The 20,252-nt window shown below is 42.2% G+C and overlaps 2 protein-coding genes across 4 annotated transcripts in view; one reads left to right on the forward strand and one right to left on the reverse strand.

The window, feature by feature from the left end:
• The window catches only part of PFKFB1 (6-phosphofructo-2-kinase/fructose-2,6-biphosphatase 1), a 166,275-nt gene that overhangs the window by 34,928 nt on the left and 111,095 nt on the right, over positions 1 to 20,252 (reverse strand). For 2 of the 3 annotated variants that reach the window (XM_045290634.1, XM_004717674.3), the window contains 2 exons: positions 7,146 to 7,353; positions 4,180 to 4,326 (listed from right to left, as the gene is read on the reverse strand). In XM_045290634.1, the coding sequence (XP_045146569.1) occupies positions 4,180 to 4,326; positions 7,146 to 7,353 (355 nt within the window). The remainder of the gene's footprint in view (positions 1 to 4,179; positions 4,327 to 7,145; positions 7,354 to 20,252) is intronic. The other variant, XM_045290635.1, reaches the window with a different exon arrangement.
• LOC101656573 (serine/threonine-protein phosphatase PP1-gamma catalytic subunit-like) lies at positions 13,419 to 15,340 on the forward strand. Its single transcript, XM_013008610.1, is given in 2 exon segments — positions 13,419 to 14,346; positions 15,270 to 15,340. Coding segments are annotated over 2 exon segments (999 nt in total).

Here is a 20,252-nt window from a genome sequence, read left to right on the forward strand (position 1 = left end):
AGTAGTAAGAGAGACCACAGAATGGGAAAACATCTTTAGCAATGACACATCATACAAATGCCTAAATACTAAAATCTATAATACTCTGCCAACTTACAACAAGAAAAAAACCAATTGTCCACTTAGGAAGTGGACAAAGGACCTGAGCAGGGGTTTCTCAAGGGCAGAAATCCGAATGACCAATAAATAGATGAGAAAATGTACCAGATCTCTAGCCATAAGAAAAATGGAAATTAAAACAACTATGAGATACCACCTAACACTCTCAAAGATAGCGCAATTCAAGAAATCAGAAAGTAACAAGTGTTGGAGGGGATGTGGACAGATAGGAACTCTTATCCACTGCTGGTGGACCTGTAAGTATGTACAGCCATTATGGAAATCGATTTGGCGATATCTGAAACAGATGGAAATTGAGTTACCATATGATCCAGCAATCCCCCTACTGGGCATAAACCCAGAAGAGACAAGAAACAAACCACGACTAGCCATCTGTGCTTCATTGTTCATCGTGGCATAGTTCACATTTGCAAGGAGTTGGAAACAATCCAAATTTCCATCAACAGACAAATGGATTAAAAACTGTGGTACATACATACAATGGAGTATTATGCATCCCTAAAAAGCAGTGATGAACGCACAAAACACACCACCGCATGGGGAGAACTGGAAGAATTTATGCTAAACAAAGTAAGCCAAGCACAAAACAACAAATACAACATGAGTCCGCTGAGGTAAACTCAAAAAATCCAAAAGGGGTATAGGAAAGAAGCTACTGTACACATACATCCCTGGGGTGAGGTCCAGATAATATGGCATGGGCCAGACTAAACCCAGGGATACATATGGACCAGGGCACTAATCCACCAAAAAGGAGAGTGTTGTTTATATCTCCACAGGGACATAGGGACCAGACTTCAACCCGGTGCTCCAAGACAAGAACGCAACACACTGGCATGAAGCAGGGAACCAATAGAGAGGCCTGAGTTGCTGGCCCCATTACCAACTAAGTGGACAGCTCCCCTCCCCCCAGAAGAATTCATTTCAAAGGACAGAACTGAAGCTACAGCTCAAGGAGAGGGACTTGTCTGATCAGAGCACACAGGAGCAAACGAGGGGGAAGGAAAAAAGAGTGAAGCACATCCTGGCCCACCAAGCCCTGATGACAATATTTCTGCTGAGCACAACCAATGCACAGAGAGGACCATAGGGCCGGCCCCTCCAGGAGACACGACGTTCCTCACTGACCCATAGCACCACGGGGACAACAATGGAAACACTTGGCGGAAATTGTGCATGCCCTGACCCCACCACACGGAGATGAGATGCTGGGGGCGTGCAACAAAGCAGCAAAGGGAGCAGAGCAATGAAGTCCCCAGGGAACACCAAAAATAGACTGTGGGGCCAAGGCATGGCGCCCCATCAGACTTGACTGGAAAATACTGGTAAAGGACAACAAAGAGACTTCAAACTATTTATAGGCTTTTATTTTTCTTTTGTCTTTGCCTTGTTGCTGTTGTTGTAGCTATAATTTTATTTTCTGTTGTTGCTTTTTTGTGCTCGGTCTTGTGTTTGTGCATGCTGTTGTCACTGTGTATCTATCTGGATGGGATAAGCAGGATAACAAGCCGGAAGAGTGAACAACGGGACGACAGTTCCGGGGGGACATGCGAGAGGGGGAGGCAGGGGAAAGGAAGTGGGTGTTAACAAACTCAGGGACAAGGGAAAAACAAGTGATCAAAAATCAATGGCGAGGAGGTGTAGGAGGTCTGGTAGGGCTTGATCAAGGGCAATGTAACTGAGAGGAACTACTGAAACCCAAACGAAGGCTGAACATGATAGTGGGACAAGAGGAAAGTAAAAGAAAATAGAGGAAAGAAGTAGGAGGCAAAGGGTATTTATAGAGATCTAGATATAGGCATGTACATAGGTAAATACATTTATATTATATATGACGATGGGGAAATAGATATTTGGGCATATATTTATAGGTTTAGTATTAAGGAATTAGATGGATATTGGACATCTACTGAAGTACTTCCTCAACACAAGAGCACTTGGTTCTAATAATTAGGCATCTTGAGATGCTAACCTTCCTGGCATGATCGCTGAAGACAAAGTGAGTGCATAAGCAAATATGGTGAAGAAACCCGATGGTGCTCGGCTATCAAAAGATATAGCGTCTGGGATCTTAAAGGCTTGAAGATAAACAAGTGGCCTCTAACTGAGAAACAACAAATCCCACATGGAAGAAGCACACCAGCCTGTGTGATCATGAGGCGTTGATGGGATCAGCTATCAGGCATCAAAGACCCAGAGCAAAAAAAACATAATGTGAATGAGGGGACGAGTGTGGAGTGGATGCCCCAAGCCAACCTGTAAGCAATTTGACACCCCCTTACAGAAGGGTCATGGGGAGAAGACGGGCCATTGAGGGTGCAGTGTAGCACTGATGAAACATACAGCTTTCCTCTGGTTCTTTAATACTTCCCCCCACCTCCCACCGACTATCATGATCCTACTTCTACCTTAAAAATCTGGCTAAAACAGAGCATGTACATGGGTATAGATTAGAGCTGGAAACACAGGGAATATAGGACAGATAAACTCCTCAGGACCAATATTGAGAGTGGCCATACCAGGAGGGTAAGGGTAAGGTGGTGGGAGAAAGGAGGAACCGATCACAATGACCTATCTATAACCCCCTCCCAGGAGGATGGACAACAGACAAGGAGGTGGGGGGAGACATTGGACAGTGAAAGACATGAAAAAAAAATAATTTGTATATGATCAAGGGTTCATGAGGGAGGGAGGGGGAGGAGGGGATAAAAATGAGGAGCTGTTATCAAGGGCTCAAGCAGATAGAAAATGCTTTGAAAACGATGATGGCAACATGTTTACGAAGGTGCTTGAGACAATGGATGGATGTATGGGTTGTTATAAGAGCTATAGAGCCCCCTAAAATGATTTTTTAAAAGTGTAGGTTGGAAAAAAATGTTTAGGTTGGACCCCTGTCAATCAGGTCACAGCCTGATGGACTCTTCTTTTAGGCATGGCCTTCTCATCAGGCAGGTCCAGGGGAACCTCCCTCTCTCTCTCTCTGCCTTCAAGCTTCTGGTTTCTGGCCTCCTTGAGAGCTGCTGGAGCCCTGCAATGTTTCCACTGACCTTGGATCCACATGATTTTTCAGTCAACGGCCTGTGATATTCCTATAATCTGCATCATTGCATGTAACTGTGTGAGTCTGAAGAGGGACTTATTTACTTATTTATAGGACTTATGGACTTGAGCTGGACTGGGCTGGGATCTTTTCCTGAAATATAATTACCTTTTGATATAAAGCTCTTTCTTATTCATATACCAGTGTCACTGAGTTTCTGTAGTCAACCTGGCCTAACACAGGTATATATCTAAGTAACTATGGTGTTGTGCCATTGTGTGCCTGTGTCTGAGGGATGTATGAATTTTTGGTAATATGCTTGAGTTCATGTGTCTGTACTATGCACCTATCTACAATATATCTCTCTATGTCAATGTAATGTATGCAAGGGGGCTTCAAAAATTTCGTGGAAAAATTCTATTATTTATTAAGTCAATGTTTCCATCAACTTTTTGAAGTCCCTTTATACAAAATCTGAGTGCATTGGCTTCTATGGTGTGCCAGCCATCATGTTACTAGGCATGGATATTTGTGTTTTGTGGCTGAGTATATATGTGCATGTGTGGTGTATGTATGCTAGTAGATATGTCGGAGAAGGCACCTGTGTCTGACAAGTAGGTTCATACCTTCTGTGGTGGCGCTAGAGACAAAGATTAATCTGATTTGTTCCCATCTTCATTGGGCTTGTAGGATAAATGAGGTTGACAGAGAAATACAAAACAGTATACATTATACAGACTCTGGAGAGTGAGACTATGGGTGCCCAGAGCAGGGGCTAGATACCTGACCTAGCCAGGATCTGTCTGGAGTAAATGATGCCTATTTGAATCCTTAGGTTGTGTGTTTTGGTCTTCATTTGATCCTTAAGATAAAAGTAATATCTGACACATGTCTGGTTGTTGAGTAATGTTTGTTGAATTAATTAGGTTCCCCACAGAAGCTTTATCAGATGAAATCCAAGGGATGAGGCTAGAGCCAACCCCCACCACATCCAGGATATCCACCCCTCTCCATCTTACCGCATCAATCTCATTCAGTGCTTTCCACTGCTCATAGGGGACACTCAGGGCCTCAGCTGTCTGGATGGTCCTCTTCATATGACTTGTCCACACCTTAAGGGAACTGATGCTTTGGGATTGAATGAAGTTGGCTAGGGCATAAGCATACTAGAGTGTGTGTAGGAGGAGAAGAAAAGAAAGAATGAAAAGAGAGAGGTGAGAGAGGACAGGGTAGCCACAAGAACACACTTAGATCTGCCACAAATAGTGGAGTGGTGATGAGTAAGCAAGAGCAGAGTTTAAATGCTCCGACTTTATAAAATGCCATACTTTTTTCATGTGACTAAGTGTCAAGAAAAAAGAAAAGGGCATGTATGTTTATATGTGTGTGTTCAGTGTGCTTGTTCACAAAATTCACTATTCACATATTCAGTCATTCAAAAAGGCCCTTCCCTAACATTCATGTTATACCCAAGACAATAATATAAGCAACAGATACACCACCTACACACAGTCCATGTGTCTTCTCTTCCAATTTGTGGCTCCATTCTTCATTTCTGGATGCCTCGAGTACATGTGTATAGATATTCCAGTCACATGACCAAGCACCATTCACACCCACTCCCCCTATCCTCATGCCCCACTAATAGCAACCCTGGGCCTAGGAGTACACACTTCTCTGACGTGATTTAAATGCACTCTTGTCTAGATCCATGTAGTCTCTGGGAGCAAGCATTGAGCCATATGAGAAGACCCATATGACCCAGAGTCTAGAAGTTTAGGAGAATAAGATTTGGTAGGAAAGTCCCTTTAACCCTTTAAATGTCTCATTGGTTAAGCAGGGGTCCTGATACTAAAGTTCAAAGGTCATTCACATATACATTAAATGTATGTGGTCCTGTGGTGCATGCTGGAGTATTCTGGTCTCAAAATATGCACAGACCAGTGGAAGGAACTGGCAGCACCATAAAGTCAAGGTTGTTGGCACTACAAGAGATTGTAGGAGTCCAGGTGAGCAAAAAATTCACTCTTCTTTTGTATATGTTATTAATTGTAGATAGTGTGTCTATAGAACATCGACACAAATACATAGGCATTTTACACAGACATTTAAATTGTGTACTATCACTCAAAAATCAGTATGATCCAGTGGGAGGAACTCTTAACTGAGAGGTCGCAGATAAGTGTTAAATTTCCCCAGCTCTTTTATGCAGTCCTTGTGTATCTTTGGGCAAATACTTGCCCCTCTCTATATTCAAAAAATCCCTGGTTGCTCAGTGGTTAAGAGCCCCAGCTGCTAAACAAAAAATTGGAGTTTTGAACTTGACCAGAGAAAAGATTGGGCAATTTTCTTGGCACAAAAGACTTGGTATAAAACTACAGACTGGGAAACCCCATGGGGCAGTTATTTTCTGTCATATATGGTTGCTATGAGTTGGAAATGATTTGATGGGCTATAATAACAACGATTATGTCCTGTACCTCCTGCCTGTAAGATAATAATAGCATTAGTTTACATAGCCTTGTCTCTGTGAGGCTCTATTATATGGGACCACCCAGAGCACTCGTTAGCATACAAAAAGTACTGCACAAGTAATAGCTGCTGTGCTTAGAGGTGACCATTGATGATAACGTGTGAACCATGTGTGGTACACTGTATCCATAGGAATGAAGATTGGAGCTAGGTGAATGTTGTACATGTGTTTTCTTGTGTCTGAGAAATGCATGTCAGGGGGAAGTTGCCATAGATAAAAACGTGGCCTTGAGCTATGCAGGCAGGGCACTGTGGCCTGCTCCAATCAGGGCCAGACAGAAAACAAAAGACCCCTGAGGTAGTGCCATGAGTCGGGATAGCGCCTCTCCTGGACTCTGGCTCTACTCTGAGGAGCATGTGAGATGAGAGTCAGTGCTTAGCAACTCCCATGCATGGAGAATGCCAGTCTGAAGGTGACAGAAAGGGAACCATGAGGACCGGACTGGGCCCTTCTCAAACTGAGACACTACGCAATCTACAGTGGGGAATGTGGCAATGGGCAGGCAGTAAGTATTGGTTTTCAGTCCTGTCTCTGTCTTTTACCAACTGTGTGACCTGGGGTCACTTTCTGCTCCTCTCTTGGCCTTGGGTTTGTCTTCTATAAAATCTGAAATACCCACAGCACAGAGCCATTGTAAAGATTAAAATGAAACCACACATGCATTACTGTGCATAGTAGTTGTCCAATAGATGAAGGAACTCACAGCCTTCTATAGTCCATTCTCACCTTCTAGTGATCCTCTCACTAAAAATAATACCATCCAAGACCCAGGGATAGGGTTAATTGATTCCTGTGGTTTAACCATCATCTGTTATGGACAAGTCACTATGCTCATTTTGAAAGAAGAAACCTATACTATGGTAGAATGAGTGATGAGATACATCTAGGAGGGAGGAAGTCAGAGCCAGGTGATAGATGGAGAGGAGAGCTCAGGAAAGGCTTTCTTGATCAGGTCTTGGAGCAGAAGCTGGGCCTTGGAATAGAGGATGGAGAAGGAAAACAGGAGGAGGCAGTAACTGGTGGGAGACAGTGATAATAGTGTGTGGACCTATAGCTGGAGTGGGAGTGAAGAGTGTATCATCAGTTCTGAGTCTTTAAAAAGATGATGCATTTAAGGGTAAGGCACTTCAGGACATCTGTATATACAAGCTGACAGAAGGAACAGAGACGGACACCCTAGGGAGAAGGGCGGGAGGCCTGCATAAGCCAAAACAGAGTTGTGACAAAAATGAGTCACCAGTCAGGCAGGTACAGAGGGTATCATTGTAATGGGACTGGAAAAGCAGACTTGGGCAGGTCTTCTGTGTCACGACTAAGCTATTGACTTTCAGATGCAGTTGGCACATAAGAGTCATTCAATGGATAATCAAGACTGAGTGACTGATGGGATAGAAGAGAGGGAGTGACCAGAATCTGCTTGTATCTCATCTGGGTGCCGAAGGTCTTTCCTACCTGCTTGCCCCGTGCTGAGAGTCCAGAGTCACCTCCAATTCGGCCTCTGAGGTTGAGTTCACTCTCACCATGTCGGCATAGGTAGATGGAGCGGGGTGTGACGTGGATGTTCATGAGGTAGTAGACCATGCGGCTCTGGATGTGGTCCTGCACTCGGTTCACCATGTAGCGGGTACCCACATCAAAGATCTTGATGTAGGAGAGATGCCTGGGTCAGATCCAAGCAGGAGCAACAGCAGTTCAGGGAGTTTGCCAAAGTAGGATCCCAAGAAGAAGCCCCTACCACACACCCTGCTTCCAAACATCTACAACTCAACTTTTACCTATCTTATCTTCAACAAGATGTCATGCCTTGCCTTGTTCTTGGTACTTGATTCTGGGACACATTGAGAAACTCATTGCCTTATATCACCTCTATAATGACTCTTTCCTAAGTCTCAGATTAACCTAGACCATCTTTTCATCATCACCCATCACCCTTCAGGAAGCTAGGGTTCTTTCTTCTATGGTCTATGCCTCTATCATACTCAGAAAAGACTTGCTCCTTCCTTCCACCTTTTGTGTTCTAGAGTCCAGCTCTATTCCCCTGTTATTTGAACCTCTGCCAATATAGTTTATACATTATATTCTACAAGCAGTTAGAACATGGGCTGGGGATTGTATCTTTGTGTCTGTGTGTATCTCTGCATGTCTTTCCCCTCACTCAGAAAGGTTATTATTTCCCCATCTTCCATGCAGTCAGTAAACTTATTCTCCTTTACCCTAGACACATTGCTTGGAGTGTGGTCTCAGTATCTCTCCTTTAGAAGCTTTTAGACTAGTAATGAATGTATACTTAGAAACACATTATTAATGTGGAACATCCATTTTCTAAATGGTCACTCAGTATCTAAGTCATTCCAAGGACTGAGGAATGGGGATACAGGTGTGGTCCATAATATCACTGAGTGGTTCATTTTTGGTTCCTGCTCCCAGTCCATCTTTATCTCTTCAATTCTGTGTCCCATAATGAATCAATAACTATACACATTTGGGAATCAATTTATTTAATAACCTGTTTGAAGAAGAGTTAAGGGATCAATTACAAATCAGAAGATCTGGGGCAGGATCCCCAAGTTCCCTGCTGTCTCAGATATTAATCTTTTCTTTGTATTGCAAGGAGTTCTAGGATGTCCTTGAAAAGAGGTGCGGGAGATTTGGACAAAGAAGTGACTCTGGGAACTCTGATTGGACCACAACAAAGTCAAATGAATAGAAATAACTTCACTAAGCTGTGATAGGATAATGTTTATCTGCATATGCGGGATCCGGTCAATACAAATATTGTTCAAATTTATGTACCAACCACTAAAGCTAATAATGCAAAAACTGATGAATGATACCAATGTTTTCCATCTGAAATTAATCAAACATGCAATCAAGATGCATTGATAATTATTGGTGATTAAAATGCAAAAGAAGAAATAGTAGTTGGAATTACATCCTTGGTGGTAGAACCGATCTGAGATCTCATGATACAATTTTGCAAGACCAATGACTTCTTCCTCACGAATATCTTTTTCCAACAACACTGTGTTAGACAGGGTTCTCTAGAGCGATAAAACCAAATTGCTGATAATTTAATATATTTATTTATAAAGATATTTGGATATATAACACAAGAAATGAACTGTTAAATTATATACAGATAGAAATATAATACAAGAAATGAACAGTTAAATTATAAAGCAGTACAAATGGCTCAGTGCAACTCACTCACATGAGAGAGAGTTATGAGACACTAGCAGTCCTTTCAGACTAGTCTGCTGCCAGCTCTTCCTCTATATATAGAGAGAGCTAGGCTATCTCAGCACAGCAGCCAATCACAAGGTAGGTCACCAACTGTCAGCCAGGTCACCAACCGCCAGTCCCCAGCTCCAGAGATGTCTTAAAGGGACCTCAACTTACAGTGACACAGTTCACAGGCTAGGCGTCCCACAGGTAGTGTAACCTGTAAATTGAGGCACAGAACAAGCAAGGCAGCCGCACACTGGTCTGATGATCAAAGAGCAAGAAATAAGAAAGGCGAGGCTCACCAAGCCATTTATCTCTCTGCCCTACAGTTAATCCCACTTCTGTTTATCGGCCAAGCTGGCACAATAAACTATCTCAAACACAAAAGACTTTTCTAGATGGAATACACTGCAATCAAAATGACTACAATGTAGACACTCAATCTTAGTTGTTAAAATGAGACAGGGGCCTAATGAGGAAAAGACTATCAATCACTCATATGCAAATTCAGGTTGAAGATGAGCAAAATTAAAGCAAGTCCATGAGAGCCAAGATTTGCCCTTGAGTAGATCTGAACAGAACTGACAAAATGAAAACTAATGATAGAGGATCACATGAGCTGTGAGATGGCATCAAGGACATCATACATGAAGAAAGAAAATAATAAGTCCACATGGAAGAAGCTTGTGTGATCATGAGGTGTTGATAGGGTTAGGTATCAGGCATCAAAAACCCCAAACAAAACAAACAAACAAAAATCATATCAATGGGGATGACGGGGAGGGCATAGTAGAGACCCAAAATCCATTAGTAGTCAATTGGACACCCCCTCTCAGAAGGGCCACAAGGAAAAGACAAGCCAGACAGGGTTCAGTATAGCACTGAGGAAACATACAACCTTCCTCTAGTTCTTTAATGCTTCCCCCCCACCCACCATGACCCCAATTCTATCTTACAATTCTGGCAAGACCAGAATATGTATACTGGTACAGATAAGAACCCACAGCACAGGGAATCCAGAACAGATAAACCCCTCAGGACCAATAAGGGGAGGAGCGATACTAGTAGGGTAAGGGGTGGGGGAGTAAGGGGGAGCAATCACAATGATCAATGTATGCCCCCCCTCTCCCAGGGGGGTGGACAGCAAAAAAGAGGGTGAAGTGAGACAGCAGTCGGTGTAAGACATGAAAATAAGAGAAGAATTTATAAATTATCAAGGGGATATTGGGGAGGGAGGGTGGAGAAGGGATGGGGAAAAATGAGGAGCTAATGCCAGGGGCTCAAGTAGAGAGAAAATATTTTGAAAAAAGATGATGACAACATATATACAGATGTGTCTGACATAACGGATATATGTGATAAGTGCTGTGAGAGCCCCCAATTGAATTTTTTTTAATTTTAAAAAAGACAGGAAAGGGAAAAACTCAAAGTGGATGGCAGAAGAGACTCTAAAACTCACTCTTACTTATAGAGTAGTTAAGGCAAAGAGAAAAAATGATGAAGTAAAAGAGCTCAATAGAAAATTTCAAAGGTAGCTTGAAAGTAAAAAAGTATAGTGCAAAGACCTAGAGTTTCTAAACCAAAAAGGTAGGACACGCTCAGTATATCTTAAACTAAAAGAACTAAAGAAAAAAAATGCAAGCCTCGAGTTGAAATATTGAATGATTCTATGGGGAAAATATTGAACTATTCAGAAAGCATTGAAAGACAGTGGAAAGACTACAGTCACTATACCAAAAAGAATTAGTCAACATTCAGTTATTTCAAGAAGTACCATAAAATCAAGAACCAATGGTACTGAAGTAAGAAGTCCAAGCTGTACTATAGATATTAGCCAGAAATGAGGCTCCAGGAATTGATGGAATACCAACTGAAACATGTCAACAAGCTGATGAAACACTGGAAGCATTCATTAGTCTATGCAAAGATTTGGAAGACAGCGACTTGAACAACTGACTGGGAGAGATCTGTATCTGCACCCATTCCAAAGAAAAGTAATCCAATAGAATGTGAAAATTATAGAATAATATTATTAATATCACATGCAAGTATAATTTTGCTGGAGATCATGCAACAAGAGTTGGAGCAGAACATTGACCAGGAGCTGCCAAAAATTCAGGCTGGATTTAGAAGGGGACATAGAACAAGGGCTATCATTGCTGATGTCAGATGGATCTTAGGTGAAAGCAGAGAATACCAGAATTCAACTGTGTGGACCCTAACAGCCTATGAATAACCTTGAGAAGAATGGGAATTCCAGAACAATTCATTATACTAAAGGAGCTCTGGGGGATAAGTGAGTGGTTACACATTGGGCTGCTAATTGAAAGGTTTGCAGTTCAATCACCAGCCACTCCTTGGGATAAAGATGGTGCTTTCTACTCCCATAAAAAGTTACAGGCTCAGAAATTCACAGGAGTAGTGCTACCCTGTCCTATAGTGTCATTATGAGTTGGCATCAACTCAGTGGCAGTAAGTTAGTCAGTCATTGTGCTCATGCAGAATCTATACATGGAACAACAGGCAGTTGTGGGAACCGAACACAGGAATAGTGCATGCTTTAAAATAAAGAAAGGGGTTCATCATGGTTGTATTATTCTCTCACCATACTTATGAAATCACTTAGAAGCCCTCCACCCCAAATATTATGATAGTTAATGCCCATTTCTCACTGTGTATTATATTTAATAAAAATGATAAGCTACTTGTTATGGATGGGATATTTCACACTGAATATATGTCAACTTGACTGGGCCATGATTCTCAGTGGTTTGTCAGTTACATAATGATTTAATTATTTCCCATGGTGTGTTTAGCCAATCACATGTGAGGGGAGATTTCCTGGGGTGTGGCCAGCAACACTTTTTATTTTATGAGACATAAAAGGAGAACAAAGAGAGAGGGAACTCAGTACCACCAAGGAGGAAGAGTCTGGAACATAGTGCATCTTTAGATCCAGGGTCCTGATGCTGTGAACCTCCTAGATCCAGGGGAAGATGTACACCACAACATAGGGATATCTCCAAGTGACACCAAACTCACAGATGTTGAAAGAAAACAAGAACTTTCTCCCAAAACCATCAGAGAAAGATTATCTTTTCCTATATCCAGTGCCATACATTTGGACTGTTAGCCTCATAAACTGTAAAAAATAAATTAAAGCTATCCACTTGTGGTATTTCTTTTATAGCAGCACGTAATTAAAAAGACACTATATAATAAGTATAGGGAGGTCCAACCAGGTTCTATATTTATTTTTCCCTCCCTGACAACCCTAACGCTGTGTGTGAAATATCAAATGCTATTATGATATTTTTCTTCTTATTTTTAGTAGCTGCTACCTTGCTAGTGCCTTACACCCATGTTTGGTGTTTAGTGTAAATTTTAGGAAATCCAGGTCTACCAGAACTTCTTCCTGCAAGCTTGTCTGGGTCCTCTGCTCTGTGCTCTCTTAGTTTACTATACTCACAATTCTGATCAATTGCATATTCATTGTCTTTTGCAACCACTTGAGAATTCTGCTAAAACAGAAGCACACCAGCCTGTGTAATCATGAGGTGTCGACGGGATCAGGTAACAGGCAGAAGACCCCAGAAAAACAAACAAACAAAACATATTGTTGAGAATGAGGGGTGTTGGAGCAGAGACCCCAAACCCATCTGTAGACAATGGGACATCCCCTCACAGAAGGGTCACAAGGAACGGATGCGTCTACCAGGGAACAATATAGCACTGATGAAACACACAAACTCTGGTTCCTTGAGGCTTCCTCACCCTCCACTATCATGACCCCAGTACTGCCTTTCACTGTAGGCTAGACTGGAACATGTACACGAGTAGAAAAGAGATAAGAGCTCATGACACATGGAATCCAGGAACAGGAATGGAAGTGGCAATACCAGCAGGGTAGTGGGAAGGTGTGGAGAAGAGGGGAGGGAGGGGGAACTGATTGCAGTGATCACACACCCTACACAGACACACACCCAGGGGGATGAATAACAGAATCCATGGGGGAAAGGAGCCAGCAGTTGGTGTAAGATATGAAAATAACAATAATTTATAATTTATCAAGGGCTCATGAAGGGTGAATGAGGGAGGGAGGGGAAAAAGAGGAGCTGAAACCAAGGGTTCAAATAGAAAGTAAATGTTTAGAAAATAATGATGGCAACATACGTACAAATATGCTTGATACACTATTGATGTATGGATTGTTATAAGAGCTGTAAGAGCTCCAATAAAATGATCTTTTAATAAAAAAACAGGCTCATGACTGGGCCCTGATATATGGATTGTACGTTTATTGATGGAAAACTGATTAAAGAAAATTGACCTTGGGGAGCGAAGGAGGAAGCAGGGAGCGGGGCGGCTGGCAGGGAACCTCCGTGGCTGCTGCCACCACCGCCACCACCGCCTCTGTGCTCCTGGCATGGGAAGGAGCTGTGAGTCCCAGGTGAAAGCCTGCAGCAGCGCCGCTGAAGAAAGGTAGGTGGTGGGAAGGCGATGGCAGATATAGATAAACTTATTGACAGCATCATTCAACAGCTGTTGGAAGTGAGAGGGTCCAAGCCTGGGAAGAATGTCCAATTCCAGGAGAACAAAATCAGAGTCTGGTGCTTAAAGTCGCGGGAGATCTTTCTCAGGCAGCCTATCCTGCTAGAACTTGAAGCACCACTCAAAATATGCGGCGACATCCATGGGCAATACTATGATTTGCTTCGACTCTTTGAGTATGGTGGTTTCCCATCAGAAAGCAACTACCGATTTCTTGGGGGACTACGTAGACCGGGGAAAGCAGTCTGCCTCTTACTGGCCTACAAAATAAAATACTCGGGGAACTTTTTTCTTCTCAGAGGAAACCATGAATGTACCAGCATCAATAGAATTTATGGATTTTATGATGAATGTAACAGAAGATACAATATTAAATTATGGAAAACGTTTACAGACTGCTTTAACTGTTTGCTGATAGCCGCCATCGTGGATGAGAAAATATTCTGCTGTCATGGAGGTTTATCACCAGATCTTCAATCTATGGAGCAGATTGGGCGAATTATGCGACCAACTGATGTACACAATCAAGGTCCCCTTTGCAATCTTTTGTGGTCTGACCCCAATAAAGATGTCTTAGGCTGGGGTGAAAATGACAGAGGAGTGTCCTTCACATTTGGTGTGGAAGCGGTTGCAAAATTTCTTCATAAGCATGATTTGGATCTTATTTGTAGAGCCCATCAGGTGGCTGAAGATGGATATTAATTTTTTTGCCAAGAGGCAGTTGGTCACTCTGTTTCTGCCCCCAATTATTGTGGAGAGTTTGACAATGCTGGTGCCATGATGAGTATGGATGAGATACTGATGTCCTCTTTTCAGATTTTAAAGCCAGCAAAGAAAAAGAAGCCGAATGCCACTAGACCTATAACACCACCAAGGGGTATGATCACAAAGCAAGCCAAGAAATAGATGTCCTTTTCACACTACCTAGTTGGGACTTGTAAAATAGAATACATAACTTTCCTTTTTGAAACTGTGATGTGTACTGGTTAGCTTGCTCAAATAGATCTGTTGTGTTAGTGGACCCTCTCTCCATTTTTGATTACGAAACATCATTTGCTGGTTTATAGCAGCAAATGAAAGACCCTCTCCACTCCCAAGAGAAATAATTTGTTTGGTTTTTTAATTCTCTAGTCCTTTTGCAAACAATTTGAACAATGGCATTAAAGCTGCTTACACCTCAGGACAGTTTGCCCTATCTGAGGGGTGCAGACAGTTGATTTCCCCCCCACCCCCAATTCAGTGCAACTCATGCATAATGTAAATACACCGTATGGCTTTCTTTAGGGCATAAAGAGAGCCATAAGGTGCTCTGAATCTGTACATGAATCTATGTCATTGTCATAAAATTCATACTGTTAATATAAACCACTGTGAAATTGTTTTTTAAAAATTTGTTTCAAAGGGATTACTGTTTTCTTCATTGTCGTTTCATGTACAAACTGGTTTTTATGGCTATCAACATATTAGGAGTAACCTTCAACCTTGCCAGCATCACTGATATGATGATGTATATTTAACTAAAGCACACGTTTGCCTTATCATATACTTACAATGACAATTAAAGCCATTATTTAAAATGTTTGTTACTCTTTCCTAAAGCTAAAGTTTCTGTTGAAATACATATTGACACGACCCTAACTACAAGGTGGTGTGGCTCTGTGCACCTGCCACCTTTAGGGGATTGAAAACAGTTTTTTTTAATAGCCATAAGTAAGATAGTGCTACTTAAGCTATTAATAATGGAAGTTAACATTTTGTACAATTTCCATATAGTCTATTAGCTAAGTCATCTTTTAGCAGTTGCATTAGGCCTGAACCCATCCATTCAGAAAGCTTCCAATTATAGAAATAATACTGTTCTTTACGAGTGACAGATTATGCTTTATGTGGCCTACATTCTTTATTCTGTGGTGAAGTTGAGGCTTCTAAGTCAAAACGAAGGAACTAACTATCCACCAGTTTATAGAGAGCTCACAGTATCTATGACTTTTTTATACTAAGATCTGTTAAAAAATGTTTTGACAGATGACCGTGTATAATACCATGTCGTGAAAATGAAGTCAGACTTATTAAATGCAGAACTTGTTCAATTCTCTCAGTGTCTATTTATCAGCACAATACACACAGGAGAACTGTTGATTGCATCTTGAATAGATTTTAATGAATAAATTGCTCTGGAAACCAAAAAAAAAGAAGAAGAAAATTGACCTATATATGTCTTTTTCATGCCAAACTGATTCATCAAACATTAAATTGAACCTCTGTAGGAGACTAGGCCAAGGAATGGAGGCCTTCTCAGTGTTGTTCTTTCACTTCAGTACCCTCTCACTCAAGCTCCTTTCTCTAGTTTTCAGCTACTCCTTATAGTGCCTTTGTGAATATTTGGGGAGTAAAGTGCCTCTTTCCCAAGGCACATATCTTGGTGAGAGAAGTAAGGATATCTTCGAATGGGGTGCCCTTATTTTGTGAACAAACCACAAAAGTGTACGTAACTGTCCAGATCCTTGTACTGAGAGCTCAAGCCGAATATGGCACTTTCTAATTACATTGTGATGTGAGTAGGAGAGTGCCAAACTGGAAATTTGGAGACATGAGTTTGAATATATGCCCTTCTACTGATTCATTGTTCAGCATCAGGTAAATTCTTGTCTTGATCTTGGTATCGAATTCCTTGCCTAAAGACTGAGAATATAGCAATACTTGACTCTCAAAACATCAATTGGGCAAGGCTGGGAGGATGCTCTTTAAATTCCTTAGGTGGTAATGACCATTTGAGACCTACCTACATTTTTCACTTGGGTCCCCAAAATGTGGTTGACTAGGGTCTCTTCCCACCACAACTTATTTTGAAAGAGAGTAGAGTTCTTGGGACTCCCTATGTCTAATATACACATTTGCTTTGTACTGTCCATTATCACCTTTTCTTATCTTTGGCTGGTATCATGACTGAAAGTTTCATGTTTTTCATGTGGTTTCCCATATCCCAAATGCCTATGAAAACTACCTGAGCATGAACCCTCCACCTCTTCCTCTGCCTACTTACAAACCTTATATACACTATAGCTTCAAAGAGCCAAATAAATACTTATGGGTTGAAGAGCTACATGAAACATGTAACTGGAGTAGGGTACCAGCACTCTAGATAGGACAGTAAGCCCAGCTTCCCTCTCAGTGATTCTACACACAGCGGGGGAGGTCCTGCCTGTCCTGGGGCCCTACATGGGGCTGCAGGAACAACCCGGCCCCCGCCCCTGTTGCAGTGCTACATACAGCACAAGGCAGGTATACCAGTGAACTCCAGAGCTCAGTACCACGGTGGGAACTGACACCTTGGCCACTGGTGCGATCTTGCCTTTGAGAATAATCCCACTCTGCATCTGTGGAACTCTACATCAAACGGGCACAGCACCCCACTACCTTGAGTAAGAGTTGGAACTCCTCCAGCCCCACAGACAAGTGATCAAGTCTGTTATCTCCTTATTTGCCACTCTATTTCTTCTTTCTTTATTCACTCACTCTTCTATCTTTCCCAACACAGTCAGTCTCAACGAGCTCAGGTTTATATATTTTTTCTCTCTTTCTTCTTTTTCCCTCTTTCTCTTCTGATCTCCCTCTCTTTCCTATCATACGCCACTACTGGCTTCCAGGTCACTACCCCCTGCCAAATAGCAGGGGAACTCCAGCCTGCCCTCTGTGGGAGTGCTGTACACCACATGAGGCAGCTGTGACAACCATATACAGTATGCTGCACTGCTGAGGAAAACTCCATCAGAGCTCTAAGGTGATCTCGCCAACTAGGGTAATTCCCCCCAGCACCACTGGGCCCCTGCATTAAAAGGGCACACCAACCTGCCATTATGGAGCAGGGTCTAAACCCCTCTGGCCCCACATTCAAGCAATCAGGGACCTTTATTTCCTCCTCTCTCTCTTCCCTCTTTACCATCACAGCCAATCTCAGTGAACGCAGTTGAGTTTTTCCCCTTCTTTCTCTTTCTTCTCTTTTTCTTTCTTTCTTCACTCTTTCTTTGTTCTCTTCTCTTCTCTTTCTGCTTGTATGATTCTCTCCTCTCCCTCTCTTTCCTTTCACATGCCAGTGCTGGTTCCCAGACCCCTACCCGCTGCCTAGGGCAACTCTGCCCACCCAGTGGGCAGCCTGCTCCCTAAAACAGTGTTACACACAGCACAGCACAGGGTTCAGCTGTCTCTATCTTTTTTTTAAATTTTCTCTCCTTTGCTTTCTTTTTTCTACTTTTCCTTTCTTTCTTTTTGTTCTTCTTTCAATTTTACTTCTTTTCTCCTTTTCTTCTAGCTCTTCTCTCCTGCTACAGTCTCACCAGATTCAGTTCACCTTTTTTGTTGCTTTCTTTTTTCTTTTCTTTTTTACTGTTTTCACTTTTGTTTATTATGTGCATTTTAGTTGTGTGTGTGCGAGAAGGGCTGTTAGTTTGCTTGGAATTGTTGCTCCAGACTTTGTATTCTTCTTTCTCTTTTTTTCCTCTCCATTCACTCCCTTTCCTTTCACAAGCCACTAGTGGCCTCCAGGCCACTCTCCTCCACCTAGGGCAACTCTGAAGGCCCAAATGGGGGAGCTTCCACCCGCATTTGTTGGCTTTGCACACAGCTGGGGAAATCATGCAGGTCCTCTTCCATGCACCAAGCAGCAGGGGGTTCTTCCCTGCAAACAGTGGGGGCATCTCCAGCCTAAACCCCGAGGTCCTACAAGTGGCTGGGGGAAATGCCTGCCCACCACTGGTGGGGCTCCATGCTACTGTGGGAACATCCACCCAACCTTCAAGGAGATCTCTCCATATACGGTAATTCCCCCTGCCAGCTACAGAACTCTACATCAAGCAGGGTATACCCACACGCCCTCCTCAGTACTCCAGTTGCAGAGGGAAACACCACAGACCACCCGAGGTTCTCCAAACACCATGAGGCCTACTTAGAGATCAGTCAGTGAAGCGACACCCTCATGGGTCCACAACAACCCGACCAGTGCCACATGAGAGGACTATCCAACTCACATTCCAAATAATGGAATACTGGATGCCTAGAGTAAAAGTGAAACCACAGGAAGATATAGCGATACTCTATCCTATCAGTACAGCTACTGGCAGGTAGTTCATAGAACTCATAAGAGTCCCCCAAGAGAGAGCCTAGTGCTCTTCGACTCTGGAAGATGGCTCTAGGCTCCTCTAAAACAACAGGTAAACAGCAACCCGTTCTAATAGCTTCAACGAAAAAGCAGGAGAAACATGTGACTGGAAACAACTTGGCTACATAGTTGGAGTAGCTCTTAATCATTCTGTCAAGGAAAGCGTTTGGAGTACAGAAAGATTGTAGCGGCCTGAGTTCCAGACACATCTCTGAAAAAATCAAACAATTGCCAAAAGTGTTGCAGGGAGAAACTGCCAAAAATAACCCTGGAAAAAGGACAAAAAGCCCATGGATTCTGTTCCATCCTGGCAGGACATCCTCAAGGTACCAGTTGCTTTGGAATATAGAGGTGAGTCCATAACACCCTCTCCCTCTCCTGACACTGATCATTATTGGGGAGAGGCTGAGAGGGAGGCCAGGAGATTACATGGGCCTCTGAGGCCTGAGACTGGGAAGGCCTCATTGCACACCAACTGGATTGGGGAGACTAGGATCTGCTGTGAAATGGCTCCCAGCATATGACTGGACATTGAGGGGTTTAGATTATGACAGAGTTTCCTCAGAGTGTTGTGAGGACTGACCATCTCTGAACAGGTGCAGAATCAAGATGGCACATATTAGGGGAGATGGTTGGCTAGGTAGTGTGTGAATGTTTCTCCTCAGGCCCAAGCCTTTGAGACCCCAGACACTATATCTTTCAATAGCTGGGCACCATCAGTCTTCTTCACCACACTTACTTATGCACACATTCATCTTCAGCATTTATGTGGGGAAGGTGATCACACAATGATGGTTTTTGCCCTTTGGTGTCTGCTACCAGATCCCTTCAACACCTCGTGTTCACACAGGCTTGTGTGCTTCTTCTCTGTGAGCTGTGTTTCTTCCGAGCTAGATGGCCGCTTTTTTGCCTTCTTTTTGTTTTTTCAAATATTTTTCTGTATATGAAATCCGGGATAGGTAAATCTATAGAGACAGTAACTGGATTAATGGATTATGGATTAATACCATACCCTTGGGGGTATGACAGGGACGATTGGGGGGTGGGATGGGGAGCTAATAATGATTAGTATAAGATTGAAAAATATACTCTAAAACTGATTGTACAGCTGTACAGATGATTGTACAGCTCTTCTAGATACGACTGAAATACTGAATTGTATACCTAGATTTTGTGCCAATAAAATTGTTGGGGAGAGGGGAGGAAGAATTGACCCTAAAAGGAAATTATCTTGATATATACTAATCAATCTTTCTAACATTATAGATAAGGAAACAATCCTGAGAGCAAACTGGCAAAAAAGAACAGTATAACATATAAACAACAAATGATAATATAAATTCAGATGTTTTTCCACTGAATACATTCAGGCAAGAAGACAATGGAATGACATATTCAAAATAGTGAAAGAAAAATATTCCCAACAAAGAATCCTATATCCCTCAAATATGAAAGAGAAATAAAAATATTTACAGATAAGAAAAAATTAAATGAATTTATAAAAACATGACTACATTTACAAAATATATTAAAATTAATTCTATGGACAGAGAATCTATAACAACAACAGACAGCAACTTAAAAATATTAGAAAATAAATTATTATGGGACAATACTCAAAGTAAAAT

This window comes from Echinops telfairi, unplaced genomic scaffold, assembly GCF_000313985.2.
Source record: "Echinops telfairi isolate 266 unplaced genomic scaffold, ASM31398v2 ScPeMD7_45;HRSCAF=164, whole genome shotgun sequence".
Lineage (NCBI taxonomy): Eukaryota > Metazoa > Chordata > Mammalia > Afrosoricida > Tenrecidae > Echinops > Echinops telfairi.